This window comes from Mandrillus leucophaeus, unplaced genomic scaffold, assembly GCF_000951045.1.
Source record: "Mandrillus leucophaeus isolate KB7577 unplaced genomic scaffold, Mleu.le_1.0 Scaffold30, whole genome shotgun sequence".
In the NCBI taxonomy this organism is placed as follows: Eukaryota; Metazoa; Chordata; class Mammalia; order Primates; family Cercopithecidae; genus Mandrillus; species Mandrillus leucophaeus.
The window spans coordinates 1240433-1264084 of NW_012103143.1; the positions used below are offsets into that span (position 1 = coordinate 1240433).

The 23652-nt window shown below is 41.6% G+C and overlaps 1 protein-coding gene across 3 annotated transcripts in view; it reads left to right on the forward strand.

Annotated features, from left to right (window-relative positions):
* The window catches only part of KDM2A (lysine (K)-specific demethylase 2A), a 153088-nt gene that overhangs the window by 77285 nt on the left and 52151 nt on the right, over positions 1-23652 (forward strand). For all 3 annotated transcript variants that reach the window (XM_011986973.1, XM_011986974.1, XM_011986975.1), the window contains one exon: positions 21217-21395. In XM_011986973.1, the coding sequence (XP_011842363.1) occupies positions 21217-21395 (179 nt within the window). The remainder of the gene's footprint in view (positions 1-21216; positions 21396-23652) is intronic.

The window sequence follows — 23652 nt, forward strand, 5'->3', positions numbered from 1 at the left end:
AATCCCAGCACTTTGGGAGGCCGAGACGGGCGGATCACGAGGTCAGGAGATCGAGACCATCCTGGCTAACACGGTGAAACCCTGTCTCTACTAAAAAAAAAAAAAGACAAAAAACGTGGCGGGCGCCTGTAGTCCCAGCTACTCGGGAGGCTGAGGCAGGAGAATGGCATGAACCCAGGAGGCGGAGCTTGCAGTGAGCCGAGATCCGGTCACTGCACTCCAGCCTGGGAGACAGAGTGAGACTCCGTCTCAAAAAAACACACACACACACACAAGAAAGGATGAGTTCGGCCCCCTCTTGCTTTCTCTCATTCTCTTACTGTCTTGCTTTTCACCATGTGATGATGCAGCAAAAAGGCCCTCACCAGATGCTGGCACCTTGATTTTAGACTTCCTAGCCTCCACAACTGTGAGCCAATAAATTGCTGTTCATTGTAAATTACCTACCAGGTATTCTGTCAACAGCAACCCAAAATGGACTGACAGTCTAAAGGAACATTTTTGACACCATTAAGCAGACCAACATACACATTATAAAAGTACCAGAAGGAAAATAGAAAGGAGCAGAGAGAATATATATTTGATCAAATACTGGCTGAAAATTTCCCAAATTTGACGAAAGACATGAGTACAAACATCCAAACAGCTCAGTGAACTCCAAATAAGATGAACTCAGAGACCCTCACCAAGACACATTATAATCAAACTTTCAAAAGCCAAAGACAAACTCTTGAAAGTATCAAGAGAGAAATGACTAAATGATTCATTACATAAAGGTATCCTCAGTAAAATTATGAACCAGTTTCTCATCAGAAACTTTGGAGGCCAGGAGGCAGTGAGCCAGTGTATTCAAAGTGCTAAAAGGAATACAAAACAAAACTGTCAACCAAGAATCCTATATCTGGCAAAACTGTCCTTCAAAAGGGGCGAGAAATTAAGACATTCTCAGAAAAACAAAAGCTAAGGAAACTTGTTACCACTGGACCTGCCTTGTAAGAAATGCTCAGGAGAGTCCTGCAAGGTGAAATGAAAGGACATTAGATTGTAACTTGAAGCCATATGAAGAAATATCTCGATAAAGGTAAATACATGGGTAATTGTAAGAGCTAGTATTATCTTAACCATGGCTTGTGACTCCTTTTTGTTTTCTCCATAGTTTAAGAGACGAATATATTTTTTAAAAGACAATTGTTAGCCTAAAAACGAATACTGAAACTTTGAGTGTAGCCCCACATTTTATTTTACACATAATTTGAGAGATCAATACATTTAAAAGAATTATTAGAACGGGATATAGTGGTACATGCCTGTAATCCCAGCTACTTAGAAGGCTGAGGTGGGAAGATTGCTTGAACCCAGAAATTCAAGACCAGCCTGGGCAACATAGCAAAGACCCATTTCTCCCACCCCATGAATGAATGAATGAGTTACTAGTTTATATTTAAGGGCATAAACTAATAACTAATAGGGGCACAGTATATAAGGATGTGGTTTTGTGACATCAGTAACCAAAAGGGGTAGAGACAGCTGGAAAGGAGCAGATTCTATGAATAGTAGTGAAGTCAAACTGGTATTAATTAAAAATAGAATGTTTAACTTTAGGATATTAGATGTAATCCCTATGGTAACAATAAAGACAATATCTGTAGTATATATACAGAAGGAAATGAGAAAGAAATTTACACATTTCACCAAATAAATGTATCTAAATACAAAAGAAAACAGTAATTTAGGAAAATGAGGAACAAAGCTATGAGGATATAGAAATCAAATACCAAAATGACAGAAGTTTATGTTCCTCTTTACAAATACTTTAAATATAAATGGATTAAATTCCCCAATCAAAAGACAAGAAATTGGCAGAATGGATAAAAATAGCATGATACAACTATATGCTGTCCACAAGAGATTCACTGAAGATCCAAAAGACAGAAATAGATTGAAAGTGAAAGGATAGAAAAAGCTATTCCATGCAAACAGTAACCAAAAGAGCAGGGGTAGCTATACTAATATCAGATAAGACAGACATTTATTCGTCTATTTATTTAAATTTATTTATTTATTTATTTATTCATTTATTTATTTTGAGATGGCATCTTGCTCTCTTGGCCAGGCTGGTGTGCAGTGGCACAGTCTCGACTCACTGCAACCTCTATCTCCTGGTTCAAGTGATTCTCCTGCCTCAGCCTCCCAAGTAGCTGGATTTACAGATGCCCGCCACCATGCCCAGCTAATTTTTGTATTTTTAGTGGAGACGGGGTTTCACCATCTTGGCCTGGCTGGTCACAAACTCCCAGCCTCAAGTGATCCGCCCACCTCGGTCTCCCAAAGTGCTGAGATTATAGGCATGAACCATGGCACTAGGCCCTAAAACAGACTTTAAATCAAAGAATGGTTTCAAGAGACGCCTGGTATGGTGCCTCACACCTATAATCCCCACACTCCGGGAGGCCAAGGCAGGACTGCTTTAAGCCAGGAATTCAAGACCAGCCTGGGCAACATACCAAGACCTCATGTCTATAAAAAAAAAAAAAAAAATAGTAATTTTAAAAGTTGGCTGGGCATGGTGGTGCATGCCTGTGCTCCTAGCTACTTGGAAGGCCGAGGCAGGAGGATCACTTGAGCCCAGGAGTTTGAGGCTGTTCTGATCACACCACTGTACTCCAGCCTGGGTGACAGAGCAAGACCCTGTCTCTTTAAAAAGAAAGAGGCCAGGCGCAGCGGCTCTTGCTTGTAATCCCAGCACTTTGGGAGGCCGAAGCAGGTGGATCACGAGGTCTGGAGATCGAGACCATCCTGGCTAATGTGGTGAAACCTCATCTCTACTAAAAATACAGAATATTAGCCGGATGTGGTGGCAGGTACCTGTAGTCCCAGCTACTCGGGAGGCTGCGGCAGAAGAATGGCATCAACCCGGGAGGCAGAGCTTGCAGTGAGCAGATATCGCGCCATTGCACTCCAGCCCGGGCGACAGAGCGAGACTCTGTCTCAGGAAAAAAAAAAAAAAAGAAAGAAAGAAAAAAAGAAAAAATGGTTGGGCATGGTGCCTCACCTGTAATCCCAACTTTGGGAGGCCAAGGCGGGAAGATTGCTGAAGCCTAGGAGTTTGAGACTACCCTGGGTAACATGCTGAGACCTCATCTCTACCAAAAATGTAAGCCAAGCATGGTGGCACATGCCTGTAGTTTCAGCTACTCAGGAAGCTGAGATGGGAGTGTCACTTGAGCCTGGCAAGTCAAAACTGCAGTAACCTGAGATTGTGCCACCTCACTCCAACCTGGGTGACAGAGCAAGACACTGTCTCAAATAAATAAATAAATAAAATGGTTTCAAGAGGCAAAGACATGTATTTTGGTGTATTATATTAATTAAAGGTTTAACTATAGCAAGAAGATGTAACAATTACAAACATTTATGTACCTAATGACAGACCATCAGTACTGAAGGGGGAAGTAGACATTTCTGTACAGTAATACTTAGAGACTTCAGTACCCCCTCTCAATAATGGATAGAACAACCAGACCGAAAATAAGTAAGGAAATAGTGGACTTAACACAGTAAACCAACCAGATCTCACAGACACAGACAGAATCCTACCTAACAGCAATAGCATACACATTCTTTTCAAGTGTATGTAAGACATTTTCCAGGATACACCATATGTTAGGCCACAGATTAAAAATCAATGGATTTAAAAAATAGATATCAAAGTATCTTCTGCAGCCACAATGGGATGAAGTTAGAAATCAATAACAAGTAAAACTGGAAAAGTCACAAAATTGTGGAATTTAACAATCAGTGAATCAAAGAAGAAATCACATGGAAACTAGAAAATATTTATAGATCGAAAGAACGCAACACAGCATACCAAAACTTATAGGGATCAGTGAAAGCAGCATTAAGGGAGAAATTTGTAGCTATAAATGCTTTGATTATAAAACACGGAATCACTGATTGCAGTAGTGTGCACCTATAGTTCCAGCTACTTGGGAGACTGAGGCAGGAGGATTGCTTGAGCCCAGGATTTTGAGTCCAGCCTGGGCAACATAGCAAGACCTTATCTCGGCCGGGCGAGGTGGCTCACACCTGTAATCCCAGCACTTTGGCAGGCCGAGGCAGGTGGATCATCTGAGGTCAGGAGTTCGAGACCAGCCTGGTCAACATAGTGAAACCCCATCTCTACTAAAAATACAAAAATTAGCCAGGCGTGGTGGTGCACACCTGTAGTCCCAGCTACTCAGAGGCTGAGGCAGGAGAATCACTTCAACCTGGGAAGTGGTGGTTGCAGTGAGCCGAGATTGCACATTGCACTCCAGCCTGGGCAACAAGGTGAGACTCTGTGTCAAAAAAAAAAAAAAAACTGTCTCTTTAACAAAAGAAGAGAAACTTGAAATCAACAACCTAATCTTACAACTTAAATAACTAGAAAAAGGACAAACTAAACCTAAAGCTAAAGGAAGTAATAAAGATTAGAGCAGAGATAAATGAAATAAAGAATAGAAAAACAATAGAGAAAAGTCAAAGAAACCAACGACTCGGGCGGCTGAGTCATGAGAATTGCTTGAACTGGGGAGTCGGAGGTTGCAGTGAGCCCCGATTGTGCCATTGTACTCCAGCCTAGGCAACAGAGCAAGACTCTGTCTCAGGGAAAAAAAAAAAAAAGCTATGAACAATTGTTCATCAATAAATTGGACAACCTAGATGAAGTGTACAAATTTCTAGAAACACAAAACGTATTAAGACTAAATCACTAAGAAATACAAACTTTGAATAGAACTATATTTTAATTAGTGAGGAGATTGGGTCAATATTCAAACATCTCCCAACAAAGAAAAGACTGGGCCTGATGGCTTCGGTGAATTCTACCAAACAATTAAAGAGGAACTAACACCAATACTTCTCAAACTTTTTCAAAGAATTAAGAGGGAACACTTCCCCCCCCTCCCCGAGATGAGTCACGTTCTGTCACCAGGCTGGGGTGCAGTGGCACAATGTCAGCTCACTGCAGTCCCCACCTCCTGGGTTCAAGTGATTCCCCTGCCTCAGCCTCCCAAGTAGCAGGATTACAGGTGCCTGCCACCACGCCTGGCTAATATTTTGTATTTTAGTAGATATGGGATTTCACCATGTTGGCCAGGTCTCGATCTCCTGACCATGATCTGCCCGCCTCGGCCTCCCAAAGTGCTGGGATAACAGGCATGAGCCACTGTGCGCGGCGGAGGGAACACTTCTTAAGTCATTCTGTGAGGCCAGCATTACCCTGATACCAAAGCGAGACAAAGACAATAGAAGAAAACAAAACTGCAAATCGATATCCTTTTTGAACAATGATGTAAAAATCCTCAACAAAATACTTGCATACTAAATTCAGCAGCATATTAAAAGGATTATACACCATGACCAAGTGGGATTTATTCCTGGAATAGATGGTTCAACTTGTGAAAATCAATCAATATAAATTTCATTAACAGTGAAGGAGGGAAAAAGTCACATGATCATCTCAATTGACACAGAGAAGACATTTGACAAAATTCAACACCTTTTCATGATAAAAACACTTGACAAACTAAAAATAAAAGGAAACTACCTCAACATAATAAAAGCTTTATATGAAAAACCCCCAGTAAATATCATAATCAGTGGTGAAACACCAAAAGCATTTAAGATCAGGAACAACGTAAAGATGCCTGCTTTTACTGCCTCTATTCAGTGTAGCACTGGAAGTCCTAACACAGCAATTAGGCAAAAAAAGGAACGAAAAGCCATGCAAATTGGAAAGGAAGAAGTAAAGTCACCTCTGTTGGCAGATGATACGACTTTTTATTTATTAGTATTTTTCTTTGGTTCCTTCTAACGTGCATCTTTACACTTAGTTTTGCTCTTTATCAAATATTTCAAATATACATAAAATTACAGAGAATATCATTAACAAAATGAACATCCATCTATGGACCCAAAATGAAGATCCACTTGTGTACAACATAGTAAGAAATTAACCTTTTGCCATATTTAAACTTCAGCTCTTTTTGCAGAAGTTTGTTAGAGCTGACATCCACTGCATACCATTCTTCCATTTTCAATCCCTTTCCCTTCCTCCTCTCTCCAGAGATAGCCACTCCCTTGGTTTTTTAAACATTAACAAATGGCATCATAGTGCACAAATCATTCTGCAACTTGCTTTTTCACTAAACATTGCATTCTTTTTAACTACCATATAGAATTCCATTGTATGAATATACCACGATTTACCCATTCCCCTACTGATGGACATTTACGATTTACATTGTTTCCATTTTTTTTCTTTTTTTTTTTTTTTTCTTGAGATGGAGTGTCTCTTAGTGCCCTGGCTGGAGTGCAGTGGCGCGATCTTGACTCACTGCAACTTCTACCTCCCAGGTTCAAGCCATTCTCCTGCCTCAGCCTCCCAAATAGCTGGAATTACAGGCATGTACCACCATGTCCGGCCAATTTTGTGTTTTTCAGTACAGATGGGGTTTTGCCATGTTGGGTAGGCTGGTCTCAAACTCCTGACCTCAAGTGATCCACCCACCTTGGCCTCCCAAAGTGCTAGGATTATAGGCATGAGCCACCGTGCCCGGCCTCCATTTCTTTAGTCTTACAAATAATGCTACAATGAAGGCTTATAAATTTCTTCTTGGGTACACATTTGAGAGTTTAGAAGGTATGAGCCTAGAAGTGGGCCAAAGAGTGTACATTTTCACCTTGTCAGATTCCTCTCCAAAGCGATTGTTCCGGTTTACACTTTGTTCAGTCAAGTATGAAAGTGTCCTTTGTTCCATATTCTCTCAAACACTTGATATTATGAGATACTCATTTTTTAAAAATTTTATTTATTTTTGGGGGCGGGGGGAGGGATCAGAATCTCACTTTATTTCCAGCCTGGAGTGCACTGCCGTGATCTTGGCTTACTGCAACCTCCGCCTTCTAGGTTCAAGCGATTCTCCTGCCTCAGCCTCCCGAGTAGCTGGGATTACAGGCGCCTGCCACCACGCCCGGCTCATTTTTTATTTTTAGTATAGGCAGGGTTTTGCCATGTTGACCAGACTGATCTTGAACTCCTGACCTCAGGTGATCCACCCGCCCCAGCCTCCCAAAGTGCTAGGATTACAGGCGTGAGCCACTGCACCTGGCCGAGACTTCAACTTTCGATAGTCTGATGGATATGAAAGAGAAACTTGTAGTTTTTAATCTGCATGTCCAGTAAGGATAATCATGTTCTCAGAAATATTTATTGACTATTTGGGCCATCTATTTTTAAATTTTTTGAACTTTCATATTCCCTTTTATTCTGTTATCACTTTCTTATAGTGATTAATAGTGGAAACTCTAGCTTTAAAAGTTAATATACATAAAGTGCTCAGAAGAGTCACAGCCATGTTGTAGGAGACAGTATTATTTTTATCCTTTTAAATACGTATATATTGGCTGGGCATGGTGGCTCACACCTATAATCCCAGCACTTTGGGAGACCAAGATAGGTGGATCACCTGAGTTCGGGAGTTCGAGAGCAGCCTGACCAACATGGCAAAACCCTTTATCTATGAAAAATAAAAAAATTAGCCAGGCGTGGTGGCGGGAGCCTCTACTCCCAACTACTTGGGAGGCTGAGGCAGAATAATTGCTTGAACCCGGGAGGGGAAGGTTGCGGTGAGCCGAGACCACACCATTGTACTCCAGCCTGGGTGACGGAGTGAGACCCCATCTCAATAAAAACATACATACATACATACATACATACATACATACATACATACATATTTATTGAGATGGGGTCTCGCTGTGTTGAAGAGGCTGGTCTCTAGCCCCAGGCCTCAAGCTGTCCTCCTGCCTTGGCTTCCCAGATTGCTGAGATTACAGGTGTAATCTCACCGTACCTGTCCACCATTTTAGATATTAACCTTGCCAAGTTATTTTTAAAATTTAATCTCATTTGAGTGTTTCTACTTATATTTTCTAATCTCTTAGGATAAATTATTTCAGCAGTTTTAGCATTTGTGACTTTAATCCTTTTGTTTGTTTCTTTTCTAGTATTAGTTTAAAATGTTCCATTTCTGTTCTCTTTGTGTATCTCAGTTCTTGCTTCAGTGACAGCAGATAAGAATCCTGGCCTTGTGAAACAGCTGAGAAGTGCATCCTTTTGCCCAAACTGGGGGAGGGTGATTGCTTTACCTCCAGCTGTCCCGGCAGCTGCTCAGCCAGATTCCCAGATCTAGCATCTTTCAAAACCTCTCAACCTTGGTAACTCTGATAAAAGTCTTTCTGAGGTGTAGGTCCTCCTGTGTCAATGGCACATCTGAATTTCTAGCAATGTGTTCTTTTCTTAAGTTACATTATCTAGTCAGTTTATCAGGAGTTACATATACTGTGGACTCTGAAAACATTATCTCCACATTATTGAGTAAATCATATAAATACTGTGAAAAGGTAAGAAAAACACCAGTAAAAGCAATGTGGCATAACACTTTGTGCATTACATAGGCATTCAATACATATTGGTGATTGCCTAGTAAAAAATAGGGGGCTCTCAGTGCTGCTTACCTGCCTCTAATAAAAATGTAGGTGATACTAAACCACAAGCTAGACCATCAGGAAGGAGGTACAAGGATAGATCCACAACCTGGTCTTGGCCTTTACCTCAGCAAGCTACCTGGCTTCTGTACTCCTACTTTGATTCACCTCCTGTTGCAGCAGGGTTTTAGGAGGATCCTGTTTGTGTGTCTAACATTCAACGTTCATGAAAGAGCAGAAATACCTGGATTTGCCTGTTAGCTCTTGGAGCTGGAGAGTGGATGACCTCCTGCCAGGCACAATTTTTGGATTGGCTTCTCAATTATTGTAGGAATCCTCAACTTTTAGAAGTTCCAGCCTGTTCATCTGATCTTGAAAGCATACAAACTTATCTTCAAACAGCATAGAATAGGCCAGGTGTGGTGTCTCACGCCTGTAATCCCAGCACTTTGGGAGGCCGAGGTGGGCAGATCACTAGGTCAGGAGATTGAGACCATCCTGGATAACACCATGAAACTAAAAATACAAAAAACTAAAAATACAAAAAAATTAGCCGAGTGTAGTGGCAGGCGCCTTTAGGCCCAGCTACTCAGGAGGTTGAGGCAGGAGAACGTCATGAACCCGGGAGGCAGAGCTTGCAGTAAGCCAAGATCGCGCCACTGCACTCCAGCCTGGGTGACAGAGAGAGAAAAAAAAAAAAAAAAAAAAAAAAAAAAAAACAGCATAGAATATATGGAATTCGGGACCTAGACAGAGGCCATAACCTAAAGACATTTGCAGCTCATTACTTGTCAGAACCCGTTGAGAATAATGGTATTGATGGAAGACTCTGTCAACCCCATCCAGTTCTCTAGTTTAAATAGTCTCAGTTTATCTATGACTTGAGCCATCTAAAAGTTGCATAACAAATTAGCTGGGTGTGGTGACACATACCTGTAGGCCCAGCTACCTGAGAGGCTAAGGCAGGAGAATCACTTGAACCCAAGAGATGGAGGCTGCAATGAGCCGAGATCACACCACTGCAATCCAGCCTGCGTGATAGAGTGAGACTCTGTCTCAAAAAAAAAAAAAAAGTTGCATAACATTAATACAGCTGTATTCTTCAAGGTGGTTGGATTACTGGTGATTTTTATTTTCTTTTTAAACTCTTGTCAAATTTTCCAAATTTTATACCATGGGACTGTGTTCTAAACTGTTCAGTACGAAGAAAACAGAGCTCAGTTGCTATAAAGAAAATGGTTTTCAGGTCTATTCAGTGGCTCTGGTGTAATAGAGCTATATCAAGTCTTTCTTTGCGAAACTCTTCATTTCCTTTTATTTTTATTAGTTTTTCATGCTCTATGCAGTCTGTAGAACCTTGGATTTAAAATTCTTCAAGCAAATTGCAGTTTTCTATTAGAACTTTAGTTGTATTGTACTTATATTCAGTAAAGAAAATAAGCCAACAATTGTCAGCTTGTCCTAATTTAGTTAGAATTGTTATATTGCCTGTGTATTTACCCAGTTCAAAGCTGGTTCCGTTGCCAGTATTTTATTTTATATTTTATAACCAGTTCTCAATAAGCTTCCAATAAAGAATGAATCATTTTTCTACCACTTAAAGCAACTTTCTTTGCCAAATCCACAATATCTTCTATCAACTCAAGATGTTGTGATTTCTTCAAACTTATCTGAGAACCACAAGAATTGCTACATTTCTGTCACTTAGATGTAATCTTTGTATTGCATACCTACCCCATCCCAGTTAAGCTGAGTCACACGAACGTAATTGTTGGTCATAAATTGAGGAGCAACGACACAATCGCCCATATTAGGGCAATTTTCTAACAAGACATAATCCACTACAGTGAAACCTCCTTTGGCAAAATCATCCATGGTGCCCAAGCGGGGGCTTGCAGCCCATGAGCCTCAGATGCAGGCTACCACTGCTGTCACCTCTAGTTCTTCGTGTCAGCCAAATGGCAGGAGGGAGCAAGTGGGCGTATTACAGTTTTAAGAGATGACGTCTCACCGTGTTGCCCAAGCTGGCCTTGAAATCCTGGACTCAAGTGATCTTCCTGCCTTAGCCTCTTGCATAGCTGGGACTGCAGGCAGGTACCACAGCGCTTAGCTCAATGATTATTCATATAGCTAAAATGTAGCAACCTAAATGTCCATCAAGGGTGAATACATAAGCATAATGTGGTATTTCCATTCACTGGAATATTATTTAGCCTTTAAAAGGAAGGAAATTCTGATAAATACTACAAATTATATGAATCTTAAGGACTTACGCTAAGTGAAATAACCCAGCCACAAAAAGACAAATACTGTGTAATTCCACTAACATGAATTATGTAGAGTAACCAAAATCATAGAGACAAGGTAGAATAGTAGTTACTGGGAAGAAGGGCAGTGGGGACTTAAAACAGCCATAGTTTCAGTTTTGTAAGATGAACAGAGTTATGGAGATGGATGGTGGTAATGGTTGCACAACATTGTGAATATATTTGGTAACACTGAACTGTGCTCCTGAAAGGGGTTAAGATAGAACATTTTATGTTTTTATATTTTACTACAATTTGTTACAAGTTGAAAAAAAAGAAAGTAGACTCCTGGATATAGTATTCAAATTTCTGAGCTATACAAATATGTAAGATCTTATTCAGTCATCAGTCTTTCTTTGGTTTTCTTCCTACTTCCTTACCACTTTTCCTTTCCTCAGTACTCTTCTTAATGCTAATAATGATCTTTGGAAACCCTTTGTAACCTTATATTTTCTAAATAAACCCAAGGATGAACACAAATATCTTTGCTGTGATTGAAAATAAAGCAACAATTATATCTAACCTGACAGACCTTATCAGAAATTAACTTTTTATTGCTTTGTCACACAGGCTGGAGTTTTGTGGGGCAGTCATGACTCACTGCAGCCTTGACTTCTGGGCTCAAGCAATCCTCCCACCTCAGCTTCCTGAGTAGCTGGGACCACAGGTGGGCACCACCATGCCCAGATAATTTTTGTATTTTTTTTGTAGAGATGGGATTTCACCTTGTTGCCCAGGCTGGTCTTGGAACTCCTGAGCCCAAGCATTCGGCCCGCTTCAGCCCCACGAAAATGTTGGGATTACAGGTGTGAGCCACTGTGTCCAGCCAGTGACTAACTTTCTATCCAGATTTTTTTAAAGTCTAGATGTTTTTTTGTTTCTTGGATAGTTAATCATTGGCAAAATGCGTGAAAAAGCTGATCCAGCTCTTCTTTTCAGCCTGTAGTAGAATGTTACTTCTTCAATGTCAGTTTATGTATTAGAAAGAAGTAAGCCGTTCTGTCGTGTAAACTTTCTGTGATAGGATGTATTTGGTTGAGAATATGGACTCTGTAGCAAAACTGTCCCCAGCTACACTAATTGCTAGCTCTGTAATCTTGGACAAGTTACTTAAATGTGAAGTGCTTAGAACAGTGTCTGGCATATACAGTTGACCCTTGAACAATGCAAGTGCTAGAGGCACCAACCCTCAGCAAGTCAGAAATCTGCGTATAACTTGGAACTCCTCAGAAACTTAACTACGGATAACCTACTGTTTACTGGAAGCCTATGGATAATGTAAACAGTTGATTAACATATTTTATGTTATACATATTATATACTATATTTTTACAATAAAGTAAGAAAAAATTACTAAATTACAAAAGAAAATATGTTTACTATTAAGATCGAAAATACATTTACTATCTTTTCATCTTCATGATGAGTAGGCTAAGGAAGAGGTGGGATTGCTTTTGCTGTCTCAGGAGTGGCAGGGATGGAAGAAAATTCATGTGTAAGTGAACCCATGCAGTTCATACCAGTGTTGTTCAAGGATCAACTGTGCTGAGTTCTCAGTAAACGTTAGCTATTACTTTGACCATCACAATTTTATCTAAGTGCTCTGGTCCATACCCAGAGTATGAGCGCACCTCATTTTATTGCACTTTGCTTTATTGCATTTTGCAGATAGTGGGGTTTTTTGTTGTTTATTTTTTGTTTGTTTTGTTTTGTTTTGTTTTTTATAAATTGAAGGTTTCTGGCAAACCTTCATTGAGCAAGTCTGTAGCTGCCATTTTTCCAATAGCATATGCTCACTTCATGTCTGTCACATTTTCAAACCTTTTCATTATTATTTGTTAGTGGTGATCAGTGTGTTTTTTTGTTTGTTTGTTTGTTTTTAAGATGGAGTCTCACTCTGTTGCCCAGGCTGGAGTGCAGTGGCGCAATCTTGGCTTACTGCAACCTCCACCTCCTGGATTCAAGCAGTTCTCATGCCTCTGCCTCCTGAGTAGCTGAGATTACTGGCATGCACCACCATGCCTGGCTAATTTTTGCATTTTTAATAGAGATGGAGTTTCACCATGTTGGCCAGGATGATCTCAAACTTCTGACCTCAAGTGATTCACCCCCCTCAGCCTCCCCAAAGTGCTGTTATTACAGGCATGAGCCACTGCACCTGGCTGATCAGTGATCTTTGACATTACTATTATACTTGTTTTGGGGTGCCATGAACTGTATCCATATAGGAGAGCAGATTTGAAATGTATGTGTTCTGACTGCTTTGCCAAATTGCTATTCCCCTGTTCTCTTTCTCCCCTCAGGCCTCCCTATTCCCTGAGACACAACAATATTGAAATTAGGCCAACTAATAACACTACAGTGGCCTCTTAAGTGTTCAAGTGAAAGGAAGAGTCCCACGTCTCTCACTTTAAATCAAAAGTTAGAAATGATTAAGTTTTGTGTTAAAGGCATGTCAAAAGCCAGGATAGGCCTTTTATATCAAATAGTTAACCAAGATGTGAATGCAAAGGAAAGATTCTTGAAGGAAATTAAAAGTGCTACTCCAATGAACATGGGAATAAGAAAGAAAAATAGCCTTATCGCTGATATGGAGAAAGTTTGAGTGGTTTAGATAGAAAATTTGAACCAGCTGTAACATCCCTTAACAAACCTTAAGCCACAGTAAAACCCTAATTCTCTTTAATTCTGTGAAGGCTGAGAGAGGTGAGGGAGCTGCAGAAGAGAAGTTTAAAGCTAGGAGAGGTTGGTTTATGAAGTTTAAGAAACCATCTTTGTAACAATGAAGTGCAAGGTAAAGCAGCAGCATATGCTGATGTAGAAGCTGCAGCAAGTTATCCAGGAGATCCAGCTAGGATCATTGATGAAGGAGGCTGCACTAAACAGCAGATTTTCCATGTAAATGAAACAGCCTTCTATTGGAAGCAGATGCCATCTATGATTTTCGTAGCTAGAGAAAGGCAGTTGCTTCAAGGGGAAAGCTGACTCTCTTGTTAGGGGTTAATACAGCTGGTGATTTTAATTGGAAACCAAATTTACCATTCCAAAAAAGCTCATTTCCCATTCCAAAATCCTAGGGCCCTTAAGAATTATGTTAAATCTACTCTATTAATGGAACAACAAAGCCTAGATGACAGCACATCTGTTTTACAGCATGGTTTACAGAATATATTAAGCCCACTGTGGAGATCTGCTCAGGAAAAAAGGTTCCTTTCAAAATGTTACTGCTCATTGACGGTGTACCTCTTCACCCGAGAGCTCTGATGGGAATGTACAAAGAGATTAATGTTGTTTGTTGTTGTTGTTGTGTTTTTTTTTAAGACGGAGTCTCGCTCTGTCGCCTAGGCTGGAGTGCTGCAAGCTCTGCCTCCTGGGTTCACACCATTCTCCTGTCTCAGCCTCCTGAGAAGCTGGGACTACAGGCACCCACCACCACACCCAGCTAATTTATTTTGTATTTTTAGTAGAGATGGGGTTTCACTATATTAGCCAGGATGGTCACGATCTCCTGACTTCGTGATCCGCCCATCTCGGCCTCCCAAAGTGCTGGGATTACTGGCGCGAGCGACCGTGCCCAGCCTTTTTTTTTTTTTTTTTTTTTCAAGACAAGGTCTCACTCTCTTGCCCAAGCTGGAGTGCAGTGGTACAATCACGGCTCACTGCAGGCTCAGTGTCCCTGGGCTCAGGTGATCCTTCCACTTCAACCTTTAGCTGGGACTACAAGCACATGCCAACACACCCAGCTAATTTTTGTATGTTTTGGTAGAGACACAGTATAACATGTTACCCAGGCTGGTTTCAAACTCCTGGGCTCAAGAGATTTGCCTGCCTCAGCCTCCCAAAGTGCTGGGATTATGAGCATGAGCTACCATGCCCTGCCTGAGATTAATATTGTTTTCATGCCAGATAACAGTATTCATTCTGTGGCCCATGGATCAAGGAGTAATTCCAACTTTAGTCTTACTATTTAATAAATATATTTCATAAGGCTATAGCTGATATAGATAGTGATTCTGCTGATGGATCTGGACCAAATCAATTGAAAAACATCTGGAAAAGATTCACCACTGTAGATGCCATTAAGAACATTTGTGGCCAGGCATAGTGGCTCATGTCTATAATCCCAGCGTTTTGAAAGGCCCAGATGGGTGGATCCCTTGAGGCCAGGAGTTTGAGACCAACCTGGGAAGCATAGTGAGACCATCTCACTAAGAAATTAGCCATGGCCCGGTGCAGTGACTCAAGCCTGTAATCCCAGCAGTTTGGGAGGCCGAGGCGGGCAGATCACAAGGTCAGGGGTTCAAGACCAGCATGACCAATATGGTGAAACCCAGTCTCTACTAAACATACAAAAATTAGCCACGCATGGTGGCATGAGCCTGTAGTCCCAGCTACTTGGGAGGCTGAAGCAGGAGAATTGCCTCACCCTGGGAGGTGAAGGTTACAGTAAGCCAAGATCGCACCACTGCACTCCAGCCTGGGTGACAGAGTTAGACTCCATCTCAAAAAAAAAAAAAAAAATCAGCCATGCTTGGTGGTGTACACCTGTAGTCCCAACTATTTGGGAGGTTGAGGTGGGAGGATCAGTTGAGCCCAGGAATTTGAGGCTGCAATGAGCTCTGATCTTGCCACTCTGTTCCAGCCTGGGCATGAGAGTGAGACCCTGTCTCTAAAAAAAAAATTAATTAAAATGAAAAAGAGCATTTGTGGTACATGGGAGGAGGTCAGAATGTCAACATTAACAGGAGTTTGGAAAAAGTTGATTCCCACCCTTATGGATGACTTTGAGGAGTTCAAGACTTCAGTGGAGGAAATAACTGCAAATGTGGTGAAAATAGTGAGAGAACTAGAATTAGAAATGGAGGGGAAGATGTGACTGAATTGCTGCAATCTGTAATGGAACTTGAGCAGATGAGGAGTTGCTTCTTATGGATGAGCAAATAAGTTTGTTTTTTTAAGATGGAATCTACTCCTGGTGAAGATGCTGTAAATATTGTCAAAGTAACAACAAGATATTTAGGATATTACATAAAGTGAGTTTATAAAGCAGCAGTAGGGTTTGAGAGGATTGACTCCAATTTTGAAAGAAGTTCTAACATGGGTAAAATGCTATCAGACAGCATTGCATGCTATAGAGAAGTCTGTTTGTGAAAGGAAGTATCAATCCATGTTGCAAACTTTATTGTTGTCTTATTTTAAGAAATTGTCGGCTGGGCGAGGTAGCTCACGCCTGTAATCCTAGCACTTTGGGAGGCTGAGGCAGGTGGATCACGAGGTCAGGAGATCAAGACCATCCTGGCTAACACAGTGAAACCCCCGTCTCTACTAAAAATACAAAAAAAAATCTAGCTAGGTGTGGTGGCAGGAGCCTGTAGTCCCAGCTACTCAGGAGGCTGAGGCAGGAGAATGGCGTGAACCCAAGAGGCAGAACTTGCAGTGAGGTTAAATCGTGCCACTGCACTCCGGCCTGGGCAACAGAGCGAGACTCCGTCTCAAAAAACAAACAAAAAAGACATTATCAACCTGAGAAACATAGCAAGATCTTGTATCTGCAAAAAATTAAAAAATTAGCGAGGCATTGTGGCACATGCCTGTAGTCCCAGCTACTCAGTAGGCTAAGGTGGGCGGATCATCAGAGCCCAAGAATGTGGCTGCAGTGAGCTGTGATTGCGCCAGTGCACTCCAGCCTGGGCAACAGAGCAAGACCCTGTCCCTGCCTCCAAAAAAAAAAAAGGTTTACACTTCAGTGAAAGAAAAAGAAGTTGCTATATCCATCCCAACCTTCAGCAACCACCACCACCCTGATCAGTCAGCAGCCCTCAACATTGAGGCAAGTCTCTCCACAAGCAAATATTATGACTCACTGAAGGCTCAGATGATTGTTAGCATTTTTAGCAATAAAGTGTTTTTAAATAAAGGTATGTACCTTGTTTTTGTAGAGACAATGCTGTTGCACACTTAATAGCCTACAGTATAACATAAATATAACTTATGTGCACTGTGAAACCAAAAAGTTCGTATGACTTGCTTATTGGAACATTTGTTTTATTGCAATGATCTGGAACTGAACCCACAATATCTCCAAGATATGCCTATACTAAGTAGTCTAATAATAAAAGAATACCAGCCTGGGCAACATGGCGAAACCTTGTCTCTACCAAAAATACAAAAAATTAACTGAGTATGGTGGCGTACACTGTAGTCCCAGCTACTCAGGAGGCTGGGGTGGGAGGATTGCTTGAGCCTGGGAGGCAGAGGTTGCATTGAGCCTAGATTGTGCCACTGCACTCCAGCCTGGGTGACAGAATGAGGCCCCATCTCAAAAGGAAAAAAGAATAAAACTTTGCTTTCCTCTACATTCTTTTTTTTTTTTTTTTTTTTTTAAAGACAGAGTCTTGCTCTGTCACCCAGGCTGGAATGCAGTGGTGCGATCTTGGCTCACTGCAACCTCTGCCTTTCAAATTGAAGCAAATCTCCTGCCTCAGCCTCCTGAGTAGCTGGGACTATGGCCGCACACCACCAAGCCCAGCTAATTTTTGTATGTTTAGTAGAGATAAGGTTTCACTATGTTGGCCAGGCTGGTCTGAAACTCCTGACCTCAAGTGATCTGCCCAGCTCAGCCTCCGAAAGTGCTGGGATTATAGGCATGAGTCTCCGCACCTGCGCTCCCCTACATTCCTGAAGGAAAGCATTTACTTGTAATTTCTTAAATTATGGTTAAATACAAATAAAGTTCACTGTCATAATCATTACATTTTTTTCTTTTTGTATAAAACATTTCATTGTCATGAACCCATTTTAAAGCATACTTGTGTAATCAAGTTTTTTCACAGTGTGCAACCATCACCACTATCTAGTTTTAGAATTTCATCACCCCAAACAAACTCCATACCATTGAGCAGTCATTCTCCGTTTTCTCCTCCACTTAACTCCTGGCAACAACAAATCTACTCTTTGTCTTGGTGAATTTGTCTAATCTATATATTTCATATAAATGGAGCTATATAATATGTAGCCTTTTGTGTAGACTTCTTTGATAGTGTGTTTTCTTTTCTTTTTTTTTTTTTTTTGAGGTAAGAGTCTTGCTGTGTCGCCCAGGTTGGAGTGCAGTGGCACGATCTCGGCTCACTGCAAGCTCCGCCTCCTGGGTTCATGCCATTCTCCTGCCTCAGTCTCCTGAGTAGCTGGGACTACAGGTGCCCACCACCACACCCAGCTAATTTTTTGTATTTTTAGTAGAGATAGGGTTTCACTGTGTTAACCAGGATGGTCTTGATCTCCTGACCTCATGATCCACCCGCCTAGGCCTCCCAAAGTGCTGGGATTACAGGCGTGAGCCACCACTCCCAGCCGATACAGTGTGTTTTCTTGGTATATCCATGTTGTAGCATGTATTAGTACTTCATTCCTTTTTATGGCCAAATATTTCCTAGTATGGATCGACCACATTTTATCCGTATCATGAGAAACATTTGTGTTATTTCCATCTTTTAGCTGTTTTGAATAGTGCTGCAGTGAATATTTATGTACAAGCTTTTGTTTGAACACTTTAATTCTTTTAGATATATGCCTAGGAGTAGAATTGCTGAGTCATATGGTCATTATGTGTTTAGTTTATTGAGGAACTGCCCACCCAATTTTCATAGCGGCTGCACCATCTTATATGCCCACCAGTAGATGTATGAGGGTTCCAGTTTCTCTACATTTTTGCTAACACATTATTTTCCGTTTTTAAAATTATTGCGATCCTAGTGGCTATGAAGTGGTATTTCTTGGCAGTTTTGATTTGACGTTCACTTTTTCTTTTAAAATATGAAGGGTAGGTTCTGTCCATTGCCTTATATTATTAGTTATGTTTTGCTATTAATATATATATTCTGCCTTGTCTATTTCACACTGGCCATATTCTTCTCTTGGGTGTTATCTCTTTAACTAAACTATAAATTCCTTAGAGACAGGAAGTCAGGTTCTAATGCTACCTGATATATCCAGCCAGGCCACGTGTTTATTTGTCTTACAAGGCAGACTATATATATATATATATAAATTTTTTTTTTTCCTACAGCCTCTGCCTCCTGGGCTCAGATGATTCACACCTCAGCCTCCTGAGTAGCCGGGATTACAGGCACGCACCACCATCCCAGCTAATTTTTTGTATTTGTATTTGTATTTTTTTTGTTTGCGTGTGTATTTTAATTTTTTTGTGTTTTTAGTAGAGGCAGTGTTTTGCTGTGTTGCTCAGGCTGGTCTCAAACTCCTGGACAGAAGCAGTCTGCCCACCTTGACCTCCCAGAGTGCTGGGATTATAGACGTGCGCCACTGTGCCCGGCCAGGCATACAATATTGTCAGCTTTTTATTCTCTCTCCCTTCCCTGACCACCATTTTCTGAATATTTTAGCTTATGCCTTTACCTCTGCGTGGAATTGTCCCTGTTGAATCATCTCGTTAGAATTCTACTTATTCTTCCCCCTCTTTTCCTAAAGCATTTTCTGATCAGTCTAATAAAAATATGATACTTTCCTTTTGTTTTTACTGCTGCTTGAGCACCTACTTTGTGTTAAACATTTTACTTTATTGATTTTAAATCTTCACAATGGCCCACAAGGTGATACTCATTCTCCACAAGATATTCATGTTAGAGAAATTACATAACTTGTCTAATTAGTATAGGAGCTGAGATTTAAACTTAGGTCTCAGCCAGGTGCAGTGGCTCACACGTGTAATCCCAGCATTTTGGAAGGCCAAGGTGGGCAGATCACCTGAGGTCAGGAGTTTGAGACCAGCCTGGCCAACATGGCAAAACCCTGACTTTACCAAAAACACAAAAATTAGGCAGGCATGGTGGCACACGGCCGTAGTCCCAGCTACTTGGGAGGCTGAGGCACAAGCATTGCTTGAACCTGGGAGGTGGAGGTTACAGTGAGCTAAGATTTCGCACCACTGCACTCCAGCCTGGGTGACACAGTGAGACTGTTTCAAAATAAAAATAGAGAAATAAATAGGCCGGGTGCGGTGGCTCATGCCTGTAATCCTAGCACTTTAGGAGGCCAAGGCAGGCGAATTGCCTGAGCTCAGGCGTTTGAGACCAGCCTGGCCAACATGGTGAAACCCCGTCTCTACTAAAATACAAAAAGTTAGGTGGGGTGGCAGCGTGTGCCTGTAGTCCCAGCTACTCTGGAGGTTGAGGCAGGATAATTGCTTGAACCCAGGAGTTGGGAGTTTGCCGTGAGCCGAGAGCACACCACCGCACCCGAGCCTGAGCGACAGAGCAAGACTCCATCTCTAAAAAATAAATAAACAAACTTAGGTCTCTTTGGCTCCAAAGCTATTGTTTTCTCTGCACTACTATTTTCTGCTGACTCTTCTGGCCTTCTGCATTTTGTTGTAATTGTTATAGTCAACAAGAATCTGACACAGATCTTCGTGTCCGTCCTGGTGTCTTTATCATTCTATACGTATTTGTGGAATAAATGAAAAGGGGACTTTGTTCTTCATGAACTAGGATAATTATCTTCATGGGCTAGGATATTATCGACAGGTTTGGGAAATAGCCCTGTTTAACAAAAGAATATGAATTCAAAATCATCATATTACCCACTAAATTATGGATCCTTTATTCAAATTATGAGATAGATTAGGTCAATCTACATCAAATCAGTATAGCTCAGTAAGTAAGAGCTTGACTCTAGAGTGAGCTTGCCCAGGTTCTTTTCCTGGTTTGTTCTATAAGTTACCTAACATCTGCTTTCTCGTGTACGAAGTGAAGATTAGTATTTAGTATTTAGCGTTTAGAATTGTTAGGATTAGGCCAGGCACAGTGGCTCACACCTGTAATCCCAGCACTTTGGGAGGCTAAGGCAGGTGGATCACGAGGTCAGGAGATCGAGACCATCCTGACTAACACAGTGAAACCCCGTCTCTACTAAAAATACAAAAAAATTAGCTGGGCGTGGTGGCGGGCGCCTGTAGTCCCAGCTACTTAGGAGGCTGAGGCAGGAGAATGGCGTGAACCCGGGAGGCAGAGCTTGTAGTGAGCCAAGATTGTGCCACTGCACTCCAGCCTGGGCCACAGAGCGAGACTCCGTCTCAAAAAAAAAAAAAAAGGAACTGTTAGGATTAAATTAGACCTTAGATAAAAGATTCAACAACAGACTGTATGGTAAACATGCATTAGGGAATAATTATTATTATTAACATTACCCTTTGTCTTTCCCATTCTGTGTGATTTGATTATGATTATATTGAATGAGAACTTTTTCCTTGTCTATTACTGAAAATAAGAAAGGATAGTGTTTTTTCTTCTCCTTTTTAAAAATATTCTTACTGTATTTAAGGATATTAGTGGCTTCATAGAGATGATCAATGCATCTTTTATGGCAGGGAGTCGTCGCATGGTGGATGTCATGGATGTGAACACACAGAAAGGCATTGAAATGACCATGGCTCAGTGGACACGCTACTATGAGACCCCAGAGGAGGAGCGAGAAAAACTCTATAATGTCATCAGCCTAGAGTTTAGCCACACCAGGCTGGAGAACATGGTGCAGAGGCCCTCCACGGTTAGTGTAATCATTTTCTTCATATTGTCATTGTCACCAAAAGGGTTGTTTTCGTCTGGGTGTTGGTAACTGATGCTTGTAATCCCAGCACTTTGGGAGGTCAAGGCAGGCAGATCGCTTAAGCTGAGGAGTTTGAGACCAGCCAGGGCAACATGGTGAAACCATATCGCTACAAAAAGTACCCCCCACAAAAAAAAAAGCTGGGTGTGATGGCACATGCCTGTAGTTCCTCAGCTACTCAGGCTGAGGTGGGAGGATCACCTGAGCCCAGGAGGTTGAGGCTGCAGTGACGGGTGATTGCACCACTGCATTCCAGCCTGGGTGACAGAACAAGACCCTGTCTCAAAAAATAAAATGAGTTGTTTTTCTACTGTGAAAATTTATAACTTTTTGCACATAACCAAGATTAAGCTGAAGGAAAATAAGACTATTTGACAAGAATAACTTGTATTTTTATAAAGATATATTGATACTGTATTTTGATAAGAATAACTGCATTTTCTGAAATCACTTAAAGTTTTATGGGGGGGTGAATTTTTAAATTTATTATAATCAAAAAAAAATTTTTTTTTTTAGAGACAGGGTCTCACAATTTTGTCCAGGCTGACCTTGAACTCCTGGGCTCAAGCAATCCTCCCACCTTGGCCTCCCAAAGTGCTGGGATTACAGGCGTGAGCCACCATGCCTGGGCGTGAAATCACTTAATTTTATATAGGGCAGGATTATTCTGATTTGTTTCACCTGTAACTTAATGTAGGCCCATTGACCTTTGGACGTAACGGAGAGGAGTATTAAAATTCACCCTTGGAGCCAGGCGCTCATGCTTGGAATCCCAGCACTTTGGGAGGCCGAGGTGGGTGGATAGCCAGAGGTCAGGAGTTTGAGACCAGCCTGGCCAACATGGCGAAACTCCGTCTCTACTAAAAATACACAAATTAGCCAGGCATGGTTGCATGCGCCTGTAATTCGAGCTACTTGGGAGACTGAGGCAGGAGAAGCGCTTGAACCCGGGAGGCGGAGGTTGCAGTGAGCTGAGATCATGCCACTGCACTCCAGCCTGGGTGACAGAGTGAGACCTTGTCTCAAAAAATAAAAAAAAATAAAAATTCACTCTTGACCAGGCATAGTGGCTCAACTTGTAATCCCAACAATTTGAGAGGCTAAGACAGAGGATTGCTTGAGGCCAGTAGTTCAAAACCAGCCTGGGGAATGTCATGAGACCCTGAAAAATAAAAATTAACATTTTTATTATTTATTTATTTATTTATTATTTTGAGATAGAGTCTCACTTTGTTGCCCAGGATATAGAGTGCAGTGGCGCGATCTTGGCTCACTGCAACCTCCGCCTCCCTGGTTCAAGCAATTCTCCTGCCTCAGCCTCCTGAGTAGCTGAGACTATAGGCCACCATGCACTGCTAATTTTTGTATTTTTTTGGTAGAGACAGGGTTTCATCATGTTGGCCAGGCTGGTCTTGAACTCCTGACCTCAAGTGATCAACCTGCCTCGGTCTCCCGAAGTGCTGGGATTACAGGCATGAGCCACCACACCCAGCCGAAAGGAACTATTTTTATATTAGTAATCATTGCTTGTTTGGTCATGTGGAAGTACAGGAAGACAGGTGGTTAGAATTTAGCCTTCTTGTTAGCCTAATGTGATTTACTAAATAGGAATTTAATGACAGGGATGTAAGAATTCCAGTAACATTATTTATTTGTAATTTTGTTTCCTTAATATTTCTAGAATTTTATTTTATTATCATTATTATTTTTTCATTTTTTTTTTTTTTTTGAGACGAAGTCTCACTCTATCGCCCAGGCTGGAGTGCAGTGGCGCGATCTTGGCTCACTGCAAGCTCCGCCTCCCGAGTTCTCGCCATTCTCCTGCCTCAGCCTCCTGAGTAGCTGGGACTACAGGCGCCCGCCACCTCGCCCGGCTAATTTTTTGTATTTTTAGTAGAAACAGGGTTTCGCCGTGTTAGCCAGGATGGTCTTGATCTCCTGACCTTGTGATCCGCCCGCCTCAGCCTCCCAAAGTGCTGGGATTACAGGCGTGAGCCACCGCGCCTGGCCTTATTATTATTTTTGAAACAGGTTCTCGCTCTGTTGCCCAGGCTTGAGTGCAGTGGCGTGAACTCGGCTCACTGCAGCCTCTGCCTCCCAGGTTCAAGCAATTCTCCCACCTCAGCCTCTCAAATAGCAGCGATTACAGGAGCACACCACCACACCCAGCTAATTTTTGTATTTTTAGTAGAGACGG